Below are 20,368 nucleotides of genomic sequence, written 5' to 3' on the forward strand. Positions count from 1 at the left end.
GTTAGAGGCTCCAACCATGGCCTCTTCTGCTCTGCCTGTGTCATCATGGCAGTGGGACTGACATCCCAGCGTGGGAGGACAGTCTGTTTGGATACAGCAGCAGCCCTCCTGCCTGGCCACCTTCTTCACAGGGACGTAGGAGGCCTAGTCCATGACAGCTGGCAAGACTCAGGGTCCTCCAAGGATGCAGTGCAAGTGACATAAGAAGGCCGCCACATTGGCAGTCCCCTACCCCTACCTCAGGAACTGACAGAGGCTCCAAGAGCTCAAGACCAGACTTGTTGAGGCCAGGCCTATCCTAGAAGTCAAGTTTAGGAAAACAAGACTAAAATTTTGTCATAGGCATAGACAGTTTCACAGAAAAGATACAGAGGAAACCCCAAACTTCAATCATCAAGTCTGTATCATTGAAGAGTTGCCAAGTTTCAAGGTAAAACCTCTAAAAGGATTCATTTTGAGACTAGAATGACGGCTAGCTTTGTAGTCTCTGATTTTGGGGGTTTTTATTTGTATTTTGTAATCATTGAAAGTATGGATCCCTTCTCTGAGCACAGAGATGAGTTGGACAAGAGGCACTCATGGAGGCTAGTACTTCCCAAGAGCAGGCTGAACTGCCTCAGTGCTACTTAAAACTGTTGTTTTGGGGTTTGTTTTGTTTTTAAGAATTTAATCTGTAAAATAAATTCCAGGATAGTCCTTTTGTTCAAAGAAGCATTTTGTAAGTTGATCTTTGTTGTCCTGTCCTGATGTGTAAAACAGCCAGTATAATTAGGCCAAGTGGTGTGATTGTAATTATGGAATGGGGTGAACTATGACCTTTCATTTCCTTCCAGGGTGATAACAGCAGGTGTGAGATGTAAGCTGTCTAGAGTGTGGCCTTGCAGGGATAAGCTTGCATCCAAAGTGTTCTTTTGTGACTTCATGAACCATTCATTAACCCTTTGTATCTTTGAGTGATGATTTTACTCAAGCTTTGTATCTGAAAAGTTTGAAAAAATTACTTGAAATAAAAATAAAGATTTTTTTATACAGATAAAACCTGTCTCTATAGGGAAAAACTGGTTCTTTAAAAAAATTAATCTTCATTGCCTACTATGATCTGCTAGTCATGCTTAAATCCCAGATCCTGATGCCAACGTTGAGCCGTTGAGCCACGGAGCCATCCTGAGGGAAAAACATTCTTCCTCCTTGAGTTCATTTGTCAGGCCCCAGGGCTGCCTGGTGCTACCTATTTAATACTCATGACCTGTCAGAAGCACTGATGGCACTATGGATCTGGGAATATTTCAGTGTTTGTACATCCTGGTCTCATACCTGGCAAGGTGATCAGTATTCTCTTCTTTTCCGGATGAAGAGATGGAGGCCGGCTGGCAAAGGTCACTGAGCTAATGCTGGCTGGCATTGGCAAAGCCAGGCCTGGGCCACTCACAGACTGCCAGACTCCAGGCCAGTGCTGCCCACCTCCACCTGTGGCCTCCTACACCTGTCCTCACCTGCTCCTACAGCCTGCTTCAAAGATAAGTAATAACCACGTCTGCTTAGGGAAGGAGGACAAAGGACACTTGGCTGATAGCAGACAGGCTGTGCTGGACTCTGGTGACTTCTGCCCAGCAGGAGCGACAGGACAGGCATGGACTGCCTCTCAGCAATCACAGCCGGCAGCTAGGTGTGGTGGCTCATGCCTGTAATCTAGCACTTTGGAAGGCTGAGGCAGGTAAATTGCTTGAGCAGAGGAGTTTAAGACCTACCTAAGCAAGAGCAAGACCATCTCTCTAATAGAAATAGAAAAACTAGCTAGGTGTCGTGGTAGGTGCCTATAGTTGCAGCTACTCAGGAGACTGAGGCAAGAAGATGGCTTAAGCTCAAGAATTTGAGGTTGCTGGGAGCTATGATGCCATGGCACTCTACCTAGGGTGACAGAGTGAGACTGTTCAAAAAACCAAAAATCATAGAAATCATAGCAGGCTTGGGTGCATCAGAAGAGGGCGTCAGTGTCTACTTAAAATACTCAGATCTATTGATCCAAAAATGCCATTTCTGCAAATCTGGGCTAAAGAATGATAAATAAACAGGCTGTTGGGGTAGGAAGCATGGCAAAGATTTATTTATAAGCATCTTCATCACAGCAATTGATAAAAACAGGATATACTCTAACATCCAAAAGTTCTATAAAATGTATCTAATACATCTATTTAAAATAAAGTTTACAAAGAGTTTTAATGACATGGAGAAAACTTATGAAAATCATGGCATAATCTCCCATGGAATATTATCTGGCCTTAAAAATAGAGACTTTACCTCTTTCATGTTTACATGGATGGAGCTGGAACATATTCTTAGCAAAGTATCTCAAGAATGGAAGAAAAAGTATTCAATGTACTCAGCCCTACTATGAAACTAATACTTTCATATGAAAGCTATAACCCAACTATAGCCTAAGAAGGGGAAAGAGGAGGGGGAGAGGAGGAAAGGGAGGAGGATGGGTGCAGGGAAGGTAATTGGTGAGACCACACCTATGGTGCATTTTACAAGGGTACATGTTAAATTTACTAAGTAGAGTATAAATGTCTTAACACAATAAAAAATGTGGTGAAGGCTATGTTAACCAGTTTGATGAAAATATTTCAAATGGTATATAAAACCAGCACATTGTACCCCATGATTGCATTAATGTACACAGCTATGATTTAATAAAAAAAGAAAAAATCATATGGTGTAATCTCAACTACGATTTTAAAACTAGAAAAGTGGGTGGTGCCTGTGGCTCAGTGGGTGGGGCACAGGCCCCATATACCAAAGGTGGCAAGTTTGAGCCCAGCCCCAGCCAAACTGCAACAAAAAAAAGCCGGGTGTTGTGGCAGGTGCCTATGGTCCCAGCTACTTGGGAGGCTGAGGCAACAGCCTAAGCCCAGGAGCTGGAGGTTGCTGTGAGCTATGATTTCACAGCACTCTACTGGGGGTGATAAAGTGAGACTCTGTCTCAAAAAAATATATATATATATAAAAGGGTGCTGGACAGCACACTTAAGACGCTGCTAACAAGGCTTATTCTGGATTGTGGGCATTGGAGTAATTCTTTTTTCCTGCTCCATGCTTCTCTATTTTTCTTCTTTTTTTAAAGCAATGAGTATATACTACTTCTATAAACAGGAAATAAATTTTAATTATTGAAAGTAGAATGCCTTGCTCAACCTAACAACTACAAGACTAGAACTTCACAAGGATGGGTGTTGTGTGGCTGTCTTGTTTCCTCGTGTCCCAGGACCTAGAACACGGCCAGGAACATAGTAGGTGTTTGTTCACATTTGATAACCAGCTCCAGGAGCAGGTTAGAAGTCAAAGACCAACTTTTTTTCTTTTTTTTTTTTTTTTTGCAGTTTTTTGTTGTTTTTTTTTTTTTTGGCCGGGGCTGGGTTTGAACCCGCCACCTCCAGCATATGGGCCTGGCGCCTTACTCCTTTGAGCCACAGGCGCCACCCAAAGACCAATTTTTCATAAATGTCAAACCTCAAGAGTGGTACCAAATTCAACACAGTCCTAAATACAATCATGGTTTTATAAACTAGGCCCAGGACTTTTGACCTCAATCAAACTGGAAAAGAGATAGACTCTAGCCCTGAGTTCCAGAATGGGGAAAGAAAGCAAACACAAGGGCTGTGGCTTTATCACTTGGCTTCCATTCCCTCCTGTAAAAAACTGAATACTGTTGTTCATTCTTGAGAAGGAGCTTTATTCCCCTTTGCAAAAGAATGTTGTGCAATGGAGCTAGTCAGTCACACTTGGGTGAGTCCTGCTCACATAGGAACTGGGGGTAGAAGAGGAGTTTTAAGTTGTACTCAGTTCCAGCTAAGCAGTAAGCAATCTCCTGGTCACACTTGCACAAGAGTTCTTGGCATTTGTTCTCTGCTGGTCCTGGAAGAAGTGGGGAAACTGAGGTTAGAGAGGGTCCTGCAGAGACTCAGGGGCAACCATGAGAAGAGCCAGTAAAGCTGGAGTCAGGACAAGACATAAATTGTACTTCTCTGTGACACATGACGGTTCCCGGGGTGATCTTCTCCAGCACGGCAACCCCAGGAGGCTGGTGATATCAGCCTCATTTTTCAGAAAGGTAATCAGTTTCAGATGGCAGAGGCCAAAGTCTGTAGACTTCTTTTCTGCATGAATATTACACTACTTGAGGATCCACTTAGATGAGACAGTAGGCTCTTGGGTGTGGGCTGCCTGCTCTACTGTGCCTGAGCACTGGGATCTTGCCCAACCTGTCTCAGTGCAAGTCCTCCATAAAATGTTCTCATTCTCCACTCTGCAGGGTTACTGGGCAGCCAGGATGAGAAACCTACATAAAGTGCTCCCACCTGCGCATCTCTGCCTCCTTGTTCCAAGACTTTCAGATGTTCTTCAAGAAAAAAACAGCTTACTATAGGTAACAATCATGTACTTCACCTCACCCCTTTGTCTTGGCAAAGGTTGCCACCTAAAGACAAGCGTCTTTCTGTCTTGGAAATTCCACAACTAGACATGTATTATTTGACTTGGAAAGATTTTGTCATCTTCAAGTCTTACCTTATTAATCTTATGCCTTCAACAGCTATGGATATGTCACTTCATCATGTCACCACTGCCTTTTAGCGTGGGCTCTTAATTATTCACATAAATGAAAAAAATCCACTATTAAATCCCTCCAGATTCCCACAAGAGTGAGGAAGCATGAGGCTTGGAATCTGCCAGCTCAGCCCCGGAATTGGCAGCCTTGCACCTTTAGGAGTGTCTCTTCCCATACTCCATTTCCTCAGAGCAACATGCAGATAACAATAGCACCCATTTCTATGGGCTGTTAAGAGAATAAAAAGAGACCAACTCGGTAAGATGTGGGGCATACAGTAGGTGCTCAGGAAGTAGAAACTGACCTCCTTAAACTGCCAGCTAATCTTTAAAGAGCACAAATTACTTGGAAAACAAAGAGAAATAATGCATGAGAGTCAGAAAGTTCAGCTTCTCTCCAGGAGTAAGACCCAGGGAGAGAGAGAGAGATGGGGCAGTGCCATGAGGGGAGAGAGTGGTGGATGGGGGTCTGGGACCCTTTGGTCATCATCTTTCCAGCCCTTCTGTGAGGCGAGCTAATGAAAAGGATTTATCTGGGTATAGTGGCTCATGCCTGTGATCCTAATACATTTTTGGAAAGCTAAAGTGGGAGGATTGCTTAAGGCTGGGGTTTGAGACCCACTTGGGCAGCACCACAAGACCCTGTCTCTAAAAGAATGTTTAAAAATTAGCCAGATGCGGTGCCCCATGATTGCAGTTCCAACTACTTGGGAGGCTATGGCAGGAGGATCACTTGAGCCCAGGAGTTTGAGGCTACAGTGAGCTATAATTGCAAGACTGCACCCTAACTTGGGCAAGGAAACAAGACCCAGGTCATCTGCATGCCTCTATACAGTGATTCCCCAACTCACTCAGGGCCATGGCCACTTCAAGATTACTCCTTTTAGGCTGGGCATGGCAGCCCATGCCCGTACATTCCAGCTTTCTGGGAGGCTTAGGTGGGTGGATTGCTTGAGCTCAGGAGTTTGAGACCAGCCTAAGCCAGAGGAAGATCCTATCTCTGTTAAAAATATGAAAACAAAAAACAAAGATTAGCCAGGTGTCATGGCAGGTGCCTGTACTCAGGAGGATGAGGCAAGAAGATGGCTCGAGCCCAAGAGTTTGAAGTTGCTGTGAGCTATGATGACGCCATGACACCCTACCCAGGGCGACAGAGTGAGACTCTGTCAAAAAAAAAAAAAAAAAAAGCTTACTGCTTTTGTTTGTTTGTCAGGCCCCAGGGGATTCCCCTCCCTTTTTAATATTAATTCAATTGTTAAATTCATGATCTCTTAAATCTCAATTAGATTAAGTCATATTGATTACATTAAATAAATTCGATCACTGCCATGATAGAAAACAAAAATCTTATACCATGAATATAATGAACTGATTTTTAAAACTACTGGGCAAAAACAAAGAACACCACCAACAAAGCCCAGCGAAGATTAGGCTCTAGTATTAAAGTCTTGTTGGATCTGCTGCCTGCTTAAAGGCTATGAGCACCCAGTTTGAAGGACCTTGATTTTTTTTTTTTTTTTTTTTGCAGTTTTTGGCCAGAGCTGGGTTTGAACCTGTCACCTCCGGCATATGGGGCCAGGGCCCTACTCCTTTGAGCCACAGGCACCGCCCGGACCTTGATTTTTTTTAAAAAGGAGAGATTAGTAAGCATACAGCTTTCACTTCTTTACTACTAGTTAGATCATCACACAATTTACACTTCCTTCTTGCCTCATTGGGATAACACAGGACTGACAGGGAAAAATCTCACTTAAATTCATTTGTTAAGCTTCCCATACTCTAAGAAACATAATTGGGAAGGAGGACAGAACATTGACACTCCCAACTCCAAAAGCTATTGTTTACACACTCTGTAAACTGCCTGTTATGATCCATTAAACAACTAACAATAAAAGTAGCAACAGTGGGAGCTGGTGCTTAGTGAGCAGCTACGCAGAGACAGGCAACAGGCAAAGGACCCTGTGGTCGCATGGCATCTCGCCCTCTCAGGGTAGTGCCATCAGCACCCTCATCTCACAGAAGAGAGATCCAGGAAAGGGCAAGGGGAGCAGGGCCCAGCCTGGCACAGTCCCCTCTGCCTAATGCCTGTTGGTGTGTCTGTCCCCAACAAGGGATGGGGCATCCTTGATCCCACCTTTATAATTCAGGTTTATAACAGGATGGTCTAGTAGAATTTTAATGACAGGGACCACAGCTTATACTTAAGACAAAAATAAAAAAAAATACCGCCATATTTAAAAAAAATAAAGCTAGGAGTACAGGCACCCACCACATCTGGCTAATTTTTCTATAAATTTTCTATTTTTTTGTACAGATGGGTTCATGTTCTTGTTCAGGCTGGTCCCAAACTCCTGGTCTCAAGGGATCTTCCTGCTTCAGACTTCCAGAGTGCTAGGCGTGAGCCACTGCACCTGGCCTGAATTTTTAAAAATTATATATTAATAAATGAATGCTTAGATGAATGGATAGATAGCCAGATGATAGATAAAAATAACACGTGCAAAAATTGGTAATAGGACCGGCCAGTGTAGCAGTGCACCCTCCTGCCCATAAACTCTCCATGGGCTGCTGCTCGGTGGACACCTCAGAGTGAGTGATGCACTGTGGAGGGGACTCCTGACGATAGCCCCATGCCAGCCCACAGGAGAGCACAGAACGACTGGGACAAACACTCTGGCCAGCTCCTTCCCCCTTCATACCCTCACTCATCCCCAGAAAATCCTGTGGTTCTACTTTCTGGCCAAACTTCTCCAAAAGCCAACCCCTTGCACCATCTTCAATGTCCTCCCCCTGCCCAAGCCACATATCACCAAGACTAGCACAACAGGCTCATGACCAGCACCCAGCATTCACTCGTGCTCCCTCCAGGATATGTTCCATGCAGCCAGAGTGATTTGTCTAAAATGCGTATCAGATCATGTCCCTCCTCTGCTCAAAACCCTCCCTGACAGCTTGGCACTCATAGCTCAGTGGGTAGGGCTCCAGCCACATACTGAGGCTAGCAGGTTCAAACCAGGCCCTGGCCTGCTAAACAACAATAAGAACTACAACCAAAAAATAGCCGGGTGTTGTGGCAGGTGCCTGTAGTCCCAGCTACTTGGGTGGCTGAGGCAAGGGAATCACTTAATCCCAAGAGTTTAAGGTAGCTGTGAGCTGTGATGACACTGCACTCTACTGAAAAAAACAAAAACAAAAAAACTCAAAGAACCCTCCCTGGCTCTCCCCCTCTCTCAGAGGAAGCCTCCAGTGCCCACCACTCAGCTCTCACTGCTCTCTTATGTGGTTGCCTGCTGTTCTCGCCCTGGCAGACTCTGGTCCAGCCTCACTGTCCTCCTTGGGCTCCTCAGACCACCCAGGCACTCATCCCCACCCCAGGGCTGTTCCAGTATCTCCTCCAGTGAGATTGTCTCTTACCCCAACCCCTCAATAAAAGAGGACCCTTCTCCCGTGGGAGTGTAGTTGTTCATCTATTGGTTTCATATTAAGTATTGATACATTTGATACTTTCTTTTCCATTCTTATGATGCTTTACTTAGGAGGGTATTCTCCAAATCTGTCTAGGTAAGTATAAAAGATGTGAAGTCTCCATCTTTTTTATGGCTGAATAGTACTGCGTGGTATATATACACCACCATAATTCATTCATCAATTGATGGGCACTTGGGTTGATTCCACATCTTGGCAATTGTGGATTGAGCTTCATCTGAATGGTGGGGGACGAGGGAGGAGGAGAGGGTTTGGTAAGCTAACGGGCATAATGTAAGAGTATACCACCCACTTCCTGGATGAAGGGCTCAAATACAACTTGGACTTTATCTAACAAATGCAAACAATATAACCTACTTGTTTGTACCCTTATATAAATCTCAAATAAAAAATAAAATAAAATAAGAGGACCCCTCACCTTATACTCCTGTTTTCTTTTTGAGGCAAAAATTTCACAAAATAAAATTAATTATTATTAACCATTTTAAAGTGTATAAGTCAGGGGCATACAGTTCGCTCACAATGCTGTGCATCTATCCAGCTCTAAAACATTTTTATTACCCCTTAAGCAGTCAATCCCCATTCCCTTCTCCTGAGTCCCTGGCAACCACCAGTCTGCTTTCTACTTGCCTGGGCTGGAGATTTCATATAAATGGAATCATGCGATATGTGACCTTTTGTGTCTAGCTTCTTTCACTTAACAACACATTTTCAAAGTCTATTCATGATTTAGTAGGTACAGTACTTAATCCACTTTATTTTATAGGTATATAGTACTTACAAAAATGCTTGGCAATGCACTATTCTCTTTCTTTTTTTTTTTAGGAAACAGGGTCTCACTCTGTCACCCAGGCTGGAGCAGCTTTGAATTCCTGGGTTCAAGTGATACTCTTGCCTCAGTCTTCCCAGTAGCAGGCATCTAAGCATTTGACACCATACCTGGCTACTTTTTTTTTTTTTTAATAGAAAGAGGGTCTGACTATGTTGCCCAGGCTGGTATGGAACTCCTGGCCTCAAGTGATCTTGATCCTCTCACCTCAGCCTCCCAAAGTACTTGGATTACAGGTACTCTCTCTCCTCTGAGAGAGCCACTGTGCCCAGCCTCTCCTCCTTTTAGACTACAGCACCTTGCTGCTCTGTATTGCCCAAAACTTAGCATGAAGCCTGACACAGAGCAGATTCTCAATAACATTTATTAAGAATATAGAAAAGCTAGGCATTGTCTCCAGTACTCACACAAACCCAACAACAATCTTCTGTTATTCCTATTTCATGGATGAGGAAAGTGAGGCTCCATGAGGAAAGTGAGGTTCAGTAACTTGTTCAACGTCACACAACTGGGAAGAGGCAGACCAGGATCCAACCAGAATCTCCTGATCCAACACCTGTACCCCTCTTGCCCTCCTACTCTTCTCCCAAAGCAAGAAAGAGACTTTCAAAAGCAAGACTTGACCCCATTGCTCCATGGTCTCAGAAACCCAATGGCAGAACATTTTTCAAGAAGAATAAAACTTAAAAGGGAAAATATCTCCCAAAGGTTAGGCTTAAAATTAAGACTTGCCAGTAAATATTATTATACTTAAAAAAATTTTAATATATTTAAGTCAGGCCCATAAATGGAAGATGGGCCAAACCTGTAATTAAACAAACAACTATGTTTAAAATATCTCCAAACAGAATAAGGTAATATTTTTAGCCAAGAATCCATAATAGGTGTTTTGGTTCTTTTCGTTTGGTTCAGGGAGGACAGTTCTGTAAACAGGCATAGACTCCACCAGCAAACACACTGGAATTTTATAAACATCATTCTGACATGGGTAGAAACCAACAGAACATGCAAATTGAAGGGAGAAGGGAAAGATATTTAGCAGATTTCCCATTCAGGCCCCCTTTCACCTCCTCTCTGCCCACACTGGAAGGGGGCATTTTAGGGACAAGTTACTTACTCTTTCCTAACTCTAAATAAGAGGATTGAATGAGATGATGCCTGGGGCATTTTCAGTTCTAATAAAAATCTATATTGTGTCCCCGTATTAATTCAGCTTTGCTCTTAGGCCACCCCCTAATTCGTAGTAAGGAGTTATGGCCGAGAATCCATACATATCTAAAAATCTCCTTCTAGGAAGCTTTATGATAAAGCTCCAGATCAGACCAAATCAGCAGATCAGATCAGACCAAATCAGCAGAAACTGGAGTTTTAGTAAAGATTACATCAGGTCTTTAATTCTGTCTTTAGAGCAGTGGTTCTCAACCTTCCTAATGCTGCAATGTATTTTCATTGTTATAAAGGGGTCACAACCCACTGGTTGAGAACCGCTGCTTTAGAGGAAGTAAGCAGAAGTCAGAGAGGAGAAAGAGAGAAAAATCCCTCTCAGGCTGTTTATCATGTTAAACCCTTTTCTCATCTTCACAACACCCATCTTCCCGGTGAGGAGACTGAGGCTCAGTTTGGTCAGGCCATTAGCTCAAAGCAATGGAGCCTTGTGTGCTCATTTTCAACTTGGGAAGTCTGCAAATAAACTTAAAACTCAAACCCAAAAAAAAAAGCAATGGAGCCTCATCCATCCAGGACAAAAGCCATTCAGTGGGGAACAAAGAATCTCTTCAACAAATGGTGCTGAGAGAACTGAATAACCACATGCAGAAGAATGAAGCTAAACCCTCCTACCTAACTCCATGTGTAAATATTAACTTGAAATGAATCTAAATATAAGAGGTAAAAATTTAAAACTATTAAAAGGAAAACAGGGGTAACCTTCTTAAGCTTGGATTTCACAGTGGATTCTTAGGACATCAAAAATACGAACAACAAAAAGCAAAACAGATAAGGTGAACTTCATCAAAATCAAAACCCTTTTTTGTATCAAGGATATTATCAAAAAAGTGAAAAGGCCACCTACAGAACGGGAGAAGATATTTGCAGATGATACATCAGATACAGGTTCAGTACCCAGGATATATAAAGAAGTCTTACAACTCAACAACAAAAAGATAAACAGCTTAATTCCAAATGGGTTGAATAGACATTTGTCCAAAGAACATATAAAAATGGCTAAGCAGCACATGACAAGATGCGCAAATCAAAATCGCAGTGAGAGATTACCTCATATCCACTAAACCTAGAAAATAGTGTTGGTATGGAGGTGGAGAAAGTGGATCCCTCATACATCACTAGTGAGAATATAAAATGGTGTATCTGCTGTTGAAAAGTTTGGTGTTTCCTCAAAAAGTAAAACACAGAGGTATATATGGCTCAGTAATCTCCAAAGCATTGAAAACAGCTATTCGAATTTGTCCATGAATAGCTGCACTAACACACACCAGAGCATGAATGAACCTCAGAAACACTCTGCTAAGTGACAGACACCAGACACAAAGATCACGTACTGCATGACTCTCCTTCCATGCAAAGTCTACATCAGGCAAGTTCACAGAGACGGAGAGCAGACTAGAAGGAAGGAAGGAATGGACCTGCCCCATGGGCCTGGGGTTTTTGAGGGGCAATGATGAAAATGTCTTGGTTGGGCGGCGCCTGTGGCTCAGTGAGTAGGGCGCCGGCCCCATATGCTGAGGGTGGCGGGTTCAAACCCAGCCCCGGCCAAACTGCAACAAAAAAATAGCCGGGCGTTGTGGCGGGCGCCTGTAGTCCCAGCTGCTCGGGAGGCTGAGGCAAGAGAATCGCGTAAGCCCAAGAGTTAGAGGTTGCTGTGAGCCGTGAGACGCCACGGCACTCTACCCGAGGGCGGTACAGTGAGACTCTGTCTCTACAAAAAAAAAAAAAGAAAAAGAAAATGTCTTGGTTATTTTTGGACAACATTTGAATATAGTAAATATCACTGAACTGTACACTTGAAAATGGTTTTTAATGTTATATTAATTTTCATTTAAAAGAAAATAGAAATAAAAGGGATGGAGCCACTTCAGAGAACTTTAAGTCTCACTGCCTAAATTCAATTCAAGTCTTACCTATATTCTGTCTGAACTACTGCTCACTTCCTAGTGTTTTATTTTGGAGATAAAGTGTCACTTTGTCACCCTCGGTAGAGTGCTGTGGCATCACAGCTCACAGCCACCTCAGATTCTTGGGCTCAAGCAATCTTCTTGCTTCAGCCTCTCTAGTAGCTGGAACTATAGGCGCCTGGCTATTTTTTTTAAAGTGAGAGTCTCACTCTTGGCTCAGGCTGGTCCCAAACTCCTGAGCTCAGGAGATCCACCCATGTGCTAGGATTTCAGGTGTGAGACATTGTGTCTGGCCTTAGTTTTTTCAATTGATCTAGCTGTTTAATTAATATTCATTTGAAAGGAAACCATAATGGAAAACATCAAACATCAGAATGTAATCTTAAAAATGTCTTACTGCTTTGTTTCAAAATCAGGTAAGATTGCCCCAAGACAAACAACATTTTTCGCTGTAGTGTTATTTTTCTTTTAACCTTAGTAGTAGGTTATTTATATAAAATGTATACTATGATGTGAGAATGGTTTATGTGAGAATTATCCTCATTAAATACACATTGCTGTAGTTAAAGAGAAATAAACTTATAGGCAGGTAGATAGGCACAGGGAATTTTTTTAAAAGCCAAAATTAGATTGAGGTATACAATTGTTCTTAAATAAAATAAGTCAGAAGCCTGCTCTTGCTGTTGAAAACGGGTCAGCAAGTGTTTAAGAGATGTTAAAGCTAGAGTAGCACTGAACTGAGACTTTCCCCTCCACACAATTAGAAAGATGAAAAGAAAATTGCGAGACAAATAACTTTCCACCTTTTGGGGTTCAGAGTTACTTTGCACTGAGTTCACGCCAAGCTGCATGCTCAGTGGGCACCAGCTGTGTCTTCCCCACTGAGGTCCGTGTTGGAGCTCTTCTCTCTTCTTCCAGGGCCTCCATAAGCATGAAGCATCATATCATTGTCATTCTGTCCTCATACAGGTAGCCTTGATTTTTACCTCAGTTTATTGATGAGAAAACTGAGGATCTGAGAGACAAGAACTTGCCCTTGCTCGCATGATTAGAAATGAACTAAGGCAGAAGCTATTGACCCATAGGCGAAGGTTTGTAAGCTCACTGTGTTCACCAGGGCAGGCACCCCAGTGAAGCAAAGGCAGCACATCAGACACAGGATGCTCTTCATCCTCACGTGTCAGTGGCCTCAGGACACTTGCTTTTCTTGAAACCCTCAGCTCCTTTGCTCTACCTTCTGTTGTCCTGGGTTTGTTAGAAATATTTCTCTTTTAGGGCGGCGCCTGTGGCTCAAGGAGTAGGGCGCCAGTCCCATATGCCGGAGGTGGCGGGTTCAAACCCAGCCCTGGCCAAAAAAACCACAAAAAAAAAAAAAAAAGAAAGAAATATTTCTCTTTTATAACAAAATCAACAGCACAAAGAATATGATATATAGTAATCAACATTTGTCCTTAATGTCAGACAGAAAGTAGGGTGTAGTGGGGTCAGAGGCAGATGAGAGACAGCCCTGCCTGTAAGTGGCAGCCCCTCTAAACTCCGGCCGATGTTGGCTACTGGGTTAAAGCCTCCATTTTTTTAAGGAAATCTAAACATTCAGAAGTTCAGGTCTTTATGTGAGATATTTTGGTTTTTCAAATATTAGCTCAAATAGTTTTTTCCAAATGCTATGTAGGTAAAGAAAAACATTTACAGGACAAACGTGGTCCAAGGGACATCAGTTTATAATGTGATTATATCCACTTTGTACAGATGAAGGTATGTCCCAGGAAGGGAACGGGCTTCTCCTGGGGTTTCCAAGGGGGAAGAGGCCACTCTCATCTGGCTCAATCTTAGGCAAGAAGGGTCAAGGAAATGGGCACTCAGGGTACAGGCTCAGTCTGGGTTCTACACACCTCTGTCCACTAGGATGGGACCCAGCCATGGCCTCTGGCCCTCCTTGCACAGGGCGTCATCACACCCTGCCAAGGAGGAGCCAGACCCCCTGCTGAGAAGCTTCCACACTGTGGTTGGAGGTGAGGAAATAGAGGGATGGGACCCTCCTCCTATCTTCTTTAATTTTTTTTTCTAACATTTTATTGTGAAAAGTTTCAAACACAGAGAAGTTGAAGAAATTGTTCAGAGAACATTTGTATATCCATCACACAGGTGAATATTCTGCTTCAACACTTATCCCCTATCTGCCCATCCCTCTCTCTATCCACCCATCTGCTTTTTGTTTTGTTTTGTTCTGATGTACTTTAAAATACGTTGTAGACATCAGTCTGCTTCACCCTTAAACCCTCAGTCTACATATTCCTTTCCTTTTAAACTTTTAATTCACAATAACTCACGAAGACATTCTTTGTAAATAATGAAAATACACAGAGAACATGCAGTTGCCTTGTACCATTGCCCCCTCAACCTTATCTTTTCACTAGAGATGACCACAGTCATCCTCAGTTTGGAGCATACCCTTACCTGTCTTTTTCTGACCTTTGTATATACCTACACATGGCCAAGTAAAGTAGTTTGGTATTACTTTGCAAGTTGTTTTTTCTTTTCCTTTTTTTAAACAAACACACAATTGGTGCTGTACTAGAAATATCATTCTACAGTTTGCTTTTTAACTCACCATCTTTCTCTGTCATCATATGGCATGGCCTTAATCTCCCTCCAGCCTACAGTCTTTCACAGTGAGACCACATTATTTATTTACTCAACCCCCTTCTCATGCACATTCAGGTTATTTATACCTAGTGTTGTTTCTGCCTTCTTCCTTTTTGTCCAGATATAGAAGAAATAGGTTTCTTAGTTTTTTTTCCCCCAAGTGCTCTGCACTATAAAGATCACTTATATTACATAAACTCGAGCATGGTCTATGGAGCATTGGAAGCAGTGGTATGTTAGTGCAATAGGGCATGGAATAGTTGCCTGGCTCTGTAGGGATGTCCAGGGGACACTTGTGGGAGGTCGGCATGTGTGGCACCAGGGACTCACCACACAGGATGCTCTGATTCACACATTGCCAGGAGTAGCGCTCTATCTTGGGCCTGCACCCAGCTTCCTCAGCATGAGTATAACAGCAGTCGTGGCGATGGCAGCACCTGTGGATGTCACATGGGCAGACCGGCAGGTGGGTGAAGGCAGTGTGGCCACCCTTCCTTGCTGGAACTATGGGTGAGTGAAGAGCCCCAAGGAGCCAGCATCCTCAGGTCTAAGCTTTGTCCCTCGAAAGACCCATGTGCTGACCCTAGCATCTGTACCACCTCCAGTCCTGGCTGAGACCATGCCACGTGCCCACTTGCCTGTTCCACTCCAAGTCTCTGAGCTTCAGCTCCACTAGCCGCCTCTCTGTTCCTGGAGTGAGCCAAGCCCCTGCCCCCTCCTGGCATTGCCCACATTGTACCTTCTGCCTGGGACGCTACATGCCTACTCCTGTCTTCTAGATCTCAGCCCAAGCACCAGCCCCCAGCACAGGATGTCATTAGGCCTCACCTGACCTCCCCAGTATATATCCTCTCATAAAGCCAGGTTCTTTTCCCTTAGGGCAGGTTTATAAAGGTAACTGCCTTAGCATCTATATCCAGGGTCCTAAGGCCCAGCCCAGACCCTGCCACATAATAGGACCTCAGAAAACATCTACTGTGGAACAATTCCCAGAGGAAGACTCACAACCCCCCCCCCATATCTGTCAATCACTCATTCATTCACAGGTGTTCTCTCCACCTGCCCATCAGCCACACTTTGCCAATCCCTCAAGGAGGCCTGGTGTGCACAGGCCAGCATTTCAGGGAGCCCAGTCTGGTAAGGGAGGCAGACAGCCTCCAAACACATGCTTGGTGAGAAGTGCTAAGATTTGGTGTAAGCCCTGGGGACTCTGGGAGCCCAGACAAGGTGGCAGGCCCAGCTAGGGTTCAGAGAAGTCTTCCTGAAGACTTCTGAAGGACTTCCTGAAGGACTGAAGGACACAAAGGAACCAAACAATCAGAGTGCAGGAGCCCGCAGAGGAAAGCAGATGAATCCAAGACAAGAGGGTAAATAAAGACCTCCTGGTGACTATCACAACCTCCAAGCTAGGGGAAAGGCAGCCAAACTCTGCCCTCTGCTACCTATGAGCTTTGTGGAAACGAGTGACTGAGCCTTTCTGAGCCTCAGGGTTCTCATCTTTAAAATGGGGATGACTTTCATGGCTGTCTCCATAGACGGCAGTGACAGGAAATGAGAGGAAGTCACAGAGAGATCTTAGCCCCAGACTTGCACATGGCAGTCATGTTTTACATGGCAGCAAGATCCTGCCTAGGTTCAAATACCAGCTCCCACTTTCCTCTCTGTGTGTCCCCAGACACATTACCTAATATTTCTGTGCCTCAATTTCTTTGTCTATGAATTGGGATTATTGTGAGGAGTCACAGGGAGCCTCAGAGCAGTCCCTAGAGTATAATAATCTGGCTACCTTTATATTAGTTTTTAGGCAATGTAAGCAACCCATTGCAGCTGGCACCAAGACCTGGCCTCAGTGGCCACATTACCCAGAAGGTCCTCTGCCTACAAGGGAGCATCACGTGCTAAGGTTTTGGGTATTTCCTGGTAGGTCTTAACTACCCCCAAGGGTGGAATATTTTCTAGCTTAGGCCCAAGCATGTACTCACCAGTCAATGGCATCCCGAGGCTGGCCATGGCCACCCAGGCCACAATAGCAGCCATAGTTCACATAGGCAATGGGGGTTCGGGTGCCAACACAATTCACAGTACCCGCCAGTTCCAGGAGCCCACGTCGATGCACATGTGACCTCCTAGAAGCTGGGAATGTGGTAGTGGTAAACAAAGGTCAGAGGCTGCATGTCAGGGCTTCCCTGACCCTACAGAGGGACAATGGCCTGAAAAAGGCCTGGATGTTGCAGCCAGACTTGTCTGGGTTTGTATCTCACTTCCTAGCTATATAACTTTGGACTAATTACTAACTTCTTTGTGCCTTGTTTCTTTGTCTGTGAAATAGGAGGTAAGGGGACCTCAACTCATAGAATTGGGATAATGCATGAAAATCACATTACCCTTGACAAGGCCTAACTACTATAATCAATATCTTTTTTTTTTAGAGAGACAGTTACACTTTATCACCCTCGTTAGAGTGCTATGACATCACAGCTCACAGCAACCTCCAACTCCTGGGTTTAGGTGATTCTCTTGCCTCAGCCTCCCAAGCAGCTAGGACTATAGGTGCCCGCCACAACGCCCAGCTATTTTTTTGTTGCAGTTTGGCCGGGGATGGGTTTGAACCCACCACCCTCGGTATATGGGGCCGGCGCCCTACTCACTGAGCCACAGGAGCCGCCCTATAATCAATATCTTCAAGGCAGCCTTGGGCAGGGGTTGGGGGCGGAGTCACAGACTGTAGTACAGAAGAGATCATGCCCCTGGGCCTTTGCATAGGCTGCTCCCACTTCCTGGAATGCCCCATTTCCCAATCCCCTGTCCTATCAACTCTGGATACAGTCAGATTGTGAGTTATGCATCAAACATTTGTCCAGTTACCTGTTCTGGGCACTGAGAATCAGAGATGCGCTAAGTAGGGTCCCTGTCGTTGAGGAGGGCTCCTGCCTCGGGGCCCTTTGCATCTCCTTTTATTCATTCATTCACAGTACCCAGACAGGGAAGCCTCTCAGCCCAAGCCCAATTAATTCTCTGGATCCTGGTGCTGCTCTGACACACAGTAGTGCCCAATACTTGTAGATGTGACTAGCACCTTTGCACTGGACAGGTGAGAAAGAGTAGGCCAGCTGGGGAAGGTAGCAAGAGCCCGGGCTGAGGCTCCAACCCAGGCTCTGACTCACGAACCAGTGCTCCTCCCTCCTAGCATGTTAATAGCAAGGGAAAGTGGCCTTTCAGGGTGACAAAGTCAAGGGTCATGGGCAGCAGAGCACTTCCTGGGAATCCCCTCTCCACTGCTTGGTGACTGAGGATCCAGGGGAGGTCCAGATGCTGCATTTGGTCATCTCTTCTCTTTCATCTCTTTTTTATTTTTCTTCTCTTTCAACATGTTCTTATCACACTGACTTTTTTGAGGAGTCCAGACCAAGTTTAAATTTGAGTTTGTTTTTTTTTTCCTTGCTCAAAAAGTAGTATATTAGTCTGGGGGAACAGAGATGGATCCAATAGGAAGAAAATGTACAAGTAAGTCTAGAGTTCAAAGCTTCCCCATCTTCTTTGACGAACAGGCTTCCCTCTTCCCGCGGCCTGTGTCTCTGCCTCAAACCTCCTGGGGTGTCCTCTTAGTCTGGACAAGCTCTGGGGCATCACTGTGCCTCAAGGCCTGGCAGGAGTCAACCCCTCTTACCTCTCTATACCCTGTCACCTACACTCTCTGCCACAAATACCTGGACCCCATCCTCATCCCGCTTACGGGCTACCTACTTCCAGAATCTGCCTTGCCCCACAATAGACATAGGGGCCCTCCCGATACCACGGTGCAGTCTACCCATGGGAGAACCCTCCAGCCTGGCAGGATTTTGAGAGCAAATCTCTGACTTGGGCAGCTCTGGATGCCCTGGCACAGACAGAGTTTCCAGGAAAGGTCCTGTGACCTCTGGATCCACCAAGCCCAATGGGAACACTTCCCTGCTAAGCACCCCCTGACAAGTCCTAATGTCATACCCTGACGCTATCCCCACAGGTCCCCTCTTACCCTGACCTGATCACTTTATGGTATCTCAGAGGCTTAGGAACTGCTCCGTGGCAGGCCCAGGCATGGGCGGCCACCAGGCACTGGGTTAGCATAAAGGAAAACACTCCCTCTGTGCCAACAGAGGTGGGGCAGGTCATGCTGGGGTCTGTTTGCTCTGTCTGCCCACTGAAGCCTCCTCTGGGAGTGCCAGGGCTGTCTGAGCATCCTCTGTGCCAGGGTCTATGTGCACATAAGTGTGTGTGTGTGTGTGTGTGTGTGTGTCCAGGGTGCATCTGATGTGCCTGGGGGCTGTCTCTGTTTTCCTTGAGTTGTGTGTGCACGTGTGCTCCATAGGCTATTTGCTTGTGTATGCAGTCTGGGCCTGTGTGAGCCATGCACCTAAGTGCCCAGGTGAGTCCAGGGGCTCTGCTTCTCTGTGCTTACAGCCTGTAGATACCTGTGAGTGCATGGATCTGTGCACCCTGGAAACAGGCCATCACCAAGGGTACCTCACTGAGGGGGCTCCACCGTGGATGAGAAGGGTAACACTTGCTCTTCCTCCCCCAAGCCCAGCCCCTCCACCCGGTCCCAATCCTCTCCCCTCTCGTGTCCACCTGCTGCTTCTCCCCCATGGACAGGTGGAGTGAAGGGTCAGTGCCCAGGACCCCAGTGTGGAGGCTCCAAGTTGCTTGGAGAGGGCTGGCAGAAGGATGTCTGCAGAGGACTCTGAGCCCCAAGGGAAAGGCTGGGCTACTTTAGAGTCCCTGAGTGTGGTCTAGAGCTCCCAGGTTCCCAGGAAAGATGAGTGGGTGAATGTTAGAAGCCGCGGTGGGAAGGACGGCTCCTGCCCTACGGAGAGCTGGAGAGCTGGCGAGTCCTGGGAGCTCCTGGGTCCTCACTCACCGGCACTGGGTCCGGGTCCAGGTTCCAGCAACAGCAGCAGCGGTAGCAGCAGCAGCAGCAGCAGCAGCATGATTGGCGGGCACAGAGGTCGCGGTCCCGACCGAGGGTGGCAGGTGAGGGCCATTTGGGCGGTGGGGTAGTCACCAGCCCGGCCGCCCCCAACCCCGGCCGCCGCGCCCCGCCCCCGGCCTCACTTTCCCGCAGGGCGGAGCCAGGCAGGGGCCGGCACCTGGGCCATGCAGCGCAGGTCCTCACCTCTGCATCTTGGTCACCTGGAGGGCTGGAGAGGCCAGGTGCGGCGCTGGGGCCAGGAGGGCGTTAGGCTCCGGTGGAGTAAATGAGCAAAAAGGCACTCTGTTGACGTTATTGCTCCCCGCCACACTCTCCTGGCGCTCAGCTGGGCACCCAAAAGGAGCAGAGGACTTGGGGGAGGGATAGTGCTGAATTTGCCTTAAATTTTAGGACATTTTGCACATCTGACACCCCTCGAAATCAATTCTCTACAATCCCACCACCACCACCACAGTGGGGAAACTGAGGCAGCCAACGATTTGCCCAAGGTCACAGTGGGTTCCGGTAAAAGATGGCCCTGGAAAGGTGTGAGGACAGAGGTGTTGCAACTGTGTCTGAGCAAGCCAGGGGCCCCTACCTTTCTCTTTAAAGTGTCTCATCTGCCCAAGGGACTGTGTGAGCTAGGAAGGTACACACAATATGTGCTCCATATTGAAAAGAGATGGCTTGGCAGTCCACGATGTAGACACTGTGCTGTCTGCTGCC

General features: G+C 45.8%; 1 protein-coding gene across 2 annotated transcripts; it reads right to left on the reverse strand.

Annotated features, from left to right (window-relative positions):
- Positions 1–3,709: 3,709 nt before the first annotated feature.
- On the reverse strand, positions 3,710–19,714 carry PLA2G10 (phospholipase A2 group X). Of its 2 annotated transcripts, none has more exons than XM_053557678.1 (4): positions 19,592–19,714; positions 16,677–16,827; positions 15,025–15,131; positions 3,710–3,912 (listed from the first exon to the last, which is right to left on the reverse strand). In XM_053557678.1, exons 1-4 carry the CDS (start codon positions 19,659–19,661, stop codon positions 3,770–3,772), a joined length of 471 nt encoding a protein of 156 aa, XP_053413653.1. In that variant the 5' UTR covers positions 19,662–19,714; the 3' UTR covers positions 3,710–3,769. The 2 variants fall into 2 exon arrangements, with proteins under 2 accessions (XP_053413653.1, XP_053413654.1); XM_053557679.1 differs by lacking the exon at positions 3,710–3,912 and adding an exon at positions 13,832–13,876.
- Positions 19,715–20,368: the final 654 nt, after the last annotated feature.

Source organism: Nycticebus coucang, chromosome 12 (genome assembly GCF_027406575.1).
Source record: "Nycticebus coucang isolate mNycCou1 chromosome 12, mNycCou1.pri, whole genome shotgun sequence".
Taxonomy (NCBI): Eukaryota; Metazoa; Chordata; class Mammalia; order Primates; family Lorisidae; genus Nycticebus; species Nycticebus coucang.

What these genes read in the sequence shown, in the direction of transcription:
- PLA2G10 (XM_053557678.1), bottom strand. Translation starts at nt 19,661, where the DNA reads ATGCTGCTGCTGCTGCTGCTGCTGCTACCGCTGCTGCTGTTGCTGGAA. An exon ending in CCTCGGGATGCCATTGACTG is followed by an intron (nt 15,132 to 16,676) that starts GTGAGTACATGC and finishes TGACATCCACAG; the next exon opens with GTGCTGCCATCGCCACGACT. An exon ending in GAATCAGAGCATCCTGTGTG is followed by an intron (nt 3,913 to 15,024) that starts GTGAGTCCCTGG and finishes CACTTCTTCCAG; the next exon opens with GACCAGCAGAGAACAAATGC.